We start from the raw sequence: 6,823 nt of genomic DNA on the forward strand, positions 1-6,823 counted from the left end.
GAGGGAAAGCTGAGATGCCTCTTCTGCGTTCCCCAGCTCTCAGCAAAGCAGTTACGACACTGAAGAGCAGTCGTCTGAGAACAGCTCCCTCCTGGGAATTACCTACCACTTCCCATCTCTCTACTCCCATCCCACTGCGAAACCTACTTCTATGTTCACTCGTTGGCACCCACATCACACTCTGGCTTCCCACTGGCTGCGGTCAACCTGAGAAGCAGGTCCCTCACCCTAGCACCTTCACTCCTGAGCTGTGGGCCACCGTGAGCTGCAGTCCTCTCCTCCCACACAGAAGTACTCAGAGAATACATGTCTACTGCATTTCACATGTAGATTTCAGTCTGTCACTCCTCCTTGTCAGAGGCCCCTTTGAAAGATGATTTTGTCACATACGGATCAACTTGATGTCGGCCTAGATCGGACAGACAGGCAGTGATCACCAGCAGTAGGCAGAAGCAAGAGCTGTAGCTATCGCCAGAGGCCTTTTCTGATCTTTTGAGAAAGACTTGGCTCTGGGCAAGGAAAGCATCCCACCTCACCTGTGCCAGGGGATCTGAGTCTGCAGGTACTGAAGGAATGTCATTTTTCCTACTCATTCAACCTTCCCTCAAAATTCTTCCTGTGGGAGCTGCATATGACGTAGTGATTACCTTCATGATTAAGGAAATACCCCACTGAGGTCTGGGGTACGGGTAGGAAAAGTCTAGACAACTGTGAGCTGGCTCATTAGCTGTGAGATGAGGTGAGGAGCTGACCAGGTGCCAGCAAACAGGAATCAACACAGTGAAGGCCTGCCGTGTGTCAAGCACTGTGTGGCGTTCTATACCTACCAGATCAGGTAAACCTATTTCAACCCTGTAACAGGAATACTACCTTACCTAAGAGGGGCCTAGGTTTGGTACAGGCAAGGTGACTGCCCAACCTCACACAGCTGGTGACTAAGCTGAGACTCAGGCCCTTCGTGACCCTAGAGCTTGTGCCTGTCACATACTGATTATTTTTTGGCAAGGGGAGGACGTCCCAAACTCTCCCTGAGAACAGGCAGAAGAGCCATAAGAGGTATCTCAGTAAGAAGCTCCCAGGCAGACTACTAGTTTCTTGCAAAAGGATAAAAGAACAGAAGAAGAAATAAACAGCAGCACTAGTGAAAAGGCCTAGGGCACATGCAGCCCTAGGCTGTCAGGAACCATCCCAACTTGCCAAGGCACCTTGGTGAAGGAGCTTCATGGCCATGCTGTCCAGTTCTTGCCCTGACTTGTTCCTCAGTTGCACCAAGGACAGGAGACTCAGGAGCAGCGGCAGGTTCCCTGAAGCTGTGAAGATCAGAGGGGGCTGTCAGGGAGCCTGAGCTCAGATTACCCAAAGGTCAGACAACCCCTCCCCGCCATCAATAAAAGACAGGGTGCTATAGTTGGAATGTTTGTGACCCCCGAAGTTCACGTTGAAATCTTAACAGAGACAAGTGCCCTTCTAGATGGCATTAGTGCCCTTATAAAGTAGACTCCCAAGAGCTCCTTCCCTCGCCTCTTCTGCCATGTAAAGACACAGCAAAGACATCGATGAACCAGGCAGTGAAACCTTCAACACACACAGCATCTGCTGGCACCTTGATTTTAGATTAACAAAGAACTCTGAGAACTAAATTTCTGTTGTTTATAAGCCATCCACTCTGTAGTATTCTGATGTAACAACTGGAATAGACCAAGATAATGGGCCAAGAATTGAATCCAATCTGAATTCAATGCCCATGGCCTTTCCTCTATGTTTCCACTAAATCTTATGGTTCTTAGATAAGATTCTAATGAGCTATATCTTGCTCCTCCTTGCAAAGGAGAGGACAGTGCCTTCAGATGTCCTTTAATCTATCTCCAAATTGGACTGGACCAAATGAACCATAGATATCCTCCCACTTTCTCTTCATGGCTCAGAAATTTAGTTTAAAAATTTCAGCCTATCTAAAAACAGGAAAAGACAAACCGATCTCAGTTTTCATTCTCTTCCTACTGTTCCAAACAGTAAGTTTCCTTGACTCCAGGGGTCCCATTCTAGATTTGGAAACTACCCTCTTGGGAACAGCTAATACATCATAGATCCAACCTCCTCCCAGATCCCTGCTGGGTCCTCAGCCTCCTCCAGATTTTCCACTTTCTTCTTCCCACTGGAGGCTGCCATTCTTGTGACAAAGAGCTCTGAACACATGCCATGCAGGGTGGGGAGAAGCACACATACATCACACTCCCATTCACGTTAAACACACAAACACAACCAAGCATGCGGTGCCACACTGGACTAGCTTTTCTTTTTCAGCAAAAATCCTGATTCCCTCTTGAGAGCACATCTCATGAGGACAGAGCTGCCTACTCTGGACTGGCCTTCAAGTCAAAACATGCCCAAGGCACCTGTAGACTAACCTCCTGGTGGAGAGGGCCCATACTCTACCAGCAGGTGCTGCAGGATGAGCAGGAAGTGGCCTCGGATGAGACCACCCACTTGGATATCCTCGTTCCTCCTCAAGAAGGTCCTCAGGATGATCAGCACCTTGTGGGCTACATCTACTGGGCTAGAATAGACAAGGTCCTGAGCAGGAGAGAAGAAAGTCAGAGCTCAGAGGGTATTATAGCCAGGTGCTGCAGACAGCGAATACAGAGGCAGGGAAAGTGTCCACAATGATGGTGTCACAGAAGCTGGCTAAGTTCTCACTCAGCACCTATCTTATATCAAAGGCTCTTCTGGAAAAACTGACTCCTGACATCATCCTGGAGAACAGGTCCATCCTAGTGAGTCCATTCTACCCAAGAGCAAATGGAGGTTCAGAGACATGACATGATTTTTCCAAGGTCACAGTAAGCAGCATGAAGAGGAAGTGAATGTAGGTCTCCTGATCCCAAGCATGACTCTTTCTGTTTTTTCTGTATGCCTCCCTCTTGCAAATGAAGTAGTAGGGTCAGGAAGAGGTTGTTTCAGGATAGGGAACCAGAGTGTGCTTTAAGGGAAGAGAGAAGCAGAGAGGATGGGGATGAAACAAACCAGGGAAAAGCTGGGCTGGGACAGATTCAGGGCACAGGAAGGGAAAGGAGGATCAGATCAGGCCTATTCTCGGCCATGGCATCTGCCTATTTCTGCCCCAAGCTGTAAAGGTCTTGGGTTCAGATGATAAAAAGGACATTACTTTTTGTCTTGCTTTCAGAGTAACTTTAATGAATGTAGGTTAAAGGCAAAGCCAGTAAGAAAATGTACCAGTGGCTGTCCTGCTAATAGCTCCTAGCATCTACCAGCTCAAATAAGCCAGTTCCTTTGGACAGGCTAATGTGCTTGGCCAGTTATGACTGGGTGCTGTGAATCCAAGGTCACACAGAGACTCTCTCTCTCCAAAGAGGACAGCTCCAGACACAGAGACATGGCTTTAGGGTACCTGGCCAGACAAATCCTGATGTGTTGACCACTGAGTGGACAGGGAAGGATGGGGACACAGGGATATCTAGGCTTGAGTCTTCACAAACCTCTACAGTTGCTGGAGAAATAACACTACCAATAGCAAACACTCGCTTGGGGCTTAATGATGTCAGGTACTGTTCTGTTCATCAGTAGCTATATATTTATTTACATATGATTAGTATCTTCACAATGACTTCTCCAGTTAGCTTTACCCTAATTTTTCAAATGAGGAAACTGGGGCAGATTAATTAGTATATTTCTCAAGAGAGTAGTAAAGTTATAAATCCCACTACACTGTGAGTTAATGAAGGGACAGCATGAGATCTGCTTCATCTTTGTTATCTTGTAGTGACTCAGAAAACATCTCTGAAAAGAAAGATCTCTCTGAGGGATCACAAAAATGAAGGGCTAGAGAAAATCTGAATCATTTCACCCAACTCTAGGAGTATAAGGCTGAAGACTAAAGAAGGGGTGACTTGTTCAAGGTCGTGGGGCCTAAGGCCATACCAATTTCCTGGTCCTTCTTCACAGGCCCATCCATCTCACACTTTCACAGAGCTGGTCATTCAGAAATCTGTGTTCATGAATCTTAGCAGCCACTTGCTGGCCACAGTGAGTCCTGGGGGGAGGTGTGCACCCCACTGAGTGGAGCAGTGGGAAGGGGCTCAGTGGAAACCTGGCCCATTTGCAATTTCTGCTGCCCACAGCTATCCGGAACTCTCTTGGGACCAGGCATACCAGGGTGGCGTGGCCAAGCAAAGAACAGAGCTTTGTGACATCACCGTTTTTCACATCTAAACAACCTACATGAAAGACCACTCACTGATAAGAGTGGCAATTAACAGCTTTGTTTCCAGCTGCTAATTACCCATATAAAAAACAGAAATTGGTGCCAGCACATATTTTTAGACTCTTTTCCCTCCTGTGGCTAGAAGCTGTGGAGAAATGGTAAGAATTATATATTTGAACAAACAACAAAGTTGTTCCTTGCTGTTCTTTTTTACCACTGATATTTCTTGTATCTGACTTAGTGAAAACTCATTAGCTTTGAGTTCTAGTTATGACCATGACCCTTATTAGCTTCACAACCTTCGACAATTCCATTAGCCTCTCTGAGATGAACATTCGTTATCTGGTTCAGCCTTCTGCATACTGTACAGCATACCATGAGAAGACCTACATGTTACCTTTCCATCTTCATGTTATCTCCATTTCATGTGAGGAAACTGAAGCTCAGAGAAGTGTCCATCTTCCTAAACTTCTTTTTTTTGCTTTTGTTTTGTTTTTTGAGACAGGATCTCACTATGTAGTTGCGACTGACCTGGAACTCACTATGTAGTCCAGGCTGAACTCAAACTCACAGCGATCCTCCTGCCTCAGCCTCCCGAGTGCTGGATTACAGGCATGTGCCACCACACTCGGCTTCTTCCTAGACTTCTAAACAGCATCCATCCTGAAGGCAGCTCCCTTATTTTGAGTTCTAAGCCAGGGGAAGCAGCTCTTCTCTTCCCTGAACTCACCTCCTCCAGGAAGGAAAGATGAGGAGGATGGCACAAATTCAAGGAAAAAGCTTGCATCACTTGCAGGATAAAGATGGAGTACCCATTGCAGCTTCCCAGGGGTATGGACACTCTAGGGATTTGGTCTCTAGAGTTCACTTTCTCTTTAGCTTGCTTCTTATTTATTTAGGGGTTTTGGTCTTGTTTTGTTTTGAGACAGGGTCTCACTATGTAGTTCAGGCTTCCTTGACCTCACTGCGTATCCCATGCTGGCCCGGAACTCACTTGCTTAGTTGCAAGTACTGGGATTACATGCTCAGGTGGCCTGCTTCTTTTAAGTGCTTATTTCCATTGAAGATGGTGACCTACGGCAGCCTTCAGACAGGGCTGGAAAGAATCAGCAAGACCCAGTCTGAGAAAGGGAATTTGAGAGATGAGTTGTATTTTATTTTTACTTTTTAACTAATTAATTAATCTTGGTGCCAGGGATTAAATCCAGGACCTTATGCACGCTATGCACAAGCTCTACTACAGAGGTATATCCCCAGCACACTGAGCTCCATGTTAAACAAAACCATTAAGAAGATATTGGCTTTAAGGGTCCAAGCTGAGGATAAATATCAGGGTAGGGCAGAGATTTGAGTAACCATCATAAAGGCAAGGTTTTGGTCTTGCTTTGGTCCCATTCCTTCCTTTTGTCCCATTTTTCCCTTTTCTCTGACCCCTCCCTTTTGGAATAGAAATGTTTACCCTGTACCACTGATGTTGGAAGCATTTAATTTTCTTTTTTATTTTTACAGGGGGCTCACAGCTAAGTTTGCCTTCATTCTCAGAGGAGACTTTGGATTTAGACTTTCTGGCACTGCTAAGGATGTTACGATGACTTTTGCAACTGTTGAGATAAATTGCATTTTATGTACTGAGATGGACATAAGTCTTTTGGTGATTAAAGGCAGGATATTATGGTCCAGATCTAAAATGTCCCTCGAAGTTTCATGTGTTCAGAGGTGAGGCTTTTGAAAGATGACTGGATCATGGAGGTGCTGTACTCAACAGAGAATCAATCTACCAATGAGCTCACAGCTGAATGTGCTACTAAGAGGTGAGGGCTGGTTGGTGGATGGTCACTGAGTGTGTGACCTGGAAGGGTGTATTCTTTTCCAAACTCTTCCCTTTTCTCTCTCTGCTTCCTGGCTACAATGTGATGAGCAGCTTTCTTCTGTCAAGCCTTTCCATCATGCCATTTCTGCCTTGCAGTCAGCTTCTCATAGACTGAATCCCCCGAACCATGAGCCAAATGACACTTCTTTAAGTTGTGAGTGTTCGGTATTTTGTTCCATTAATGGGAAACTGACTAATACACCTATATCTTAGCTATGTCCACTGTTACTCTCCTTGGTGTTCCATTTTCCTCTCATCTTCTCCAAATTAAGGCTGTTTTTAACTCATTCCCTTCCCTTTTTTCCTCCGTAAAGGAAGAATTTGAAAGTGATGAGAAATATACTATCAGGAAATCAGCTTCTATAGAGAAAAAATGGAAAGACCACAGCACTGAAGATGAGGGGGTGAGTTGGAGTTATATTATGGTGATGACAATGTTCTGAGTTGCTGAGACGGATTATGATAATGGTCACGTGTATAGCTTAACTTACTAAAAATCATTGAATTGTTCATTCAAAATGGATGTATTTTGTGTATGTAAAATATATTTCAATAAAATATATATTATAGTTACCTGTATACACATATAGTTACTAATGTATATTATCAATAGATACCATATATCAAAAGTATCTGTATAATAATGTCACTCTCATTAATTTGTTTTCCAATGTGTGGTTTTTGTTGTTGTTTTTTTTTTTGTTTTTGTTGTTTTTTTTTTTTTTTGTTGG

At 44.6% G+C, this 6,823-nt stretch overlaps 1 protein-coding gene across 7 annotated transcripts in view; it reads right to left on the minus strand.

The window, feature by feature from the left end:
* Positions 1-6,823, minus strand: part of Mei1 (meiotic double-stranded break formation protein 1) — a 62,124-nt gene that overhangs the window by 12,432 nt on the left and 42,869 nt on the right. For all 7 annotated transcript variants that reach the window (XM_010634447.2, XM_033766199.1, XM_010634446.2 and 4 more), the window contains 2 exons: positions 2,409-2,574; positions 1,206-1,310 (listed from right to left, as the gene is read on the minus strand). In XM_010634447.2, coding sequence (XP_010632749.1) covers positions 1,206-1,310; positions 2,409-2,574 — 271 coding nt within the window. The remainder of the gene's footprint in view (positions 1-1,205; positions 1,311-2,408; positions 2,575-6,823) is intronic.

The sequence above is a fragment of the Fukomys damarensis genome, unplaced genomic scaffold, assembly GCF_012274545.1.
Source record: "Fukomys damarensis isolate Sample0158 unplaced genomic scaffold, DMR_v1.0_HiC HiC_scaffold_19, whole genome shotgun sequence".
Lineage (NCBI taxonomy): Eukaryota > Metazoa > Chordata > Mammalia > Rodentia > Bathyergidae > Fukomys > Fukomys damarensis.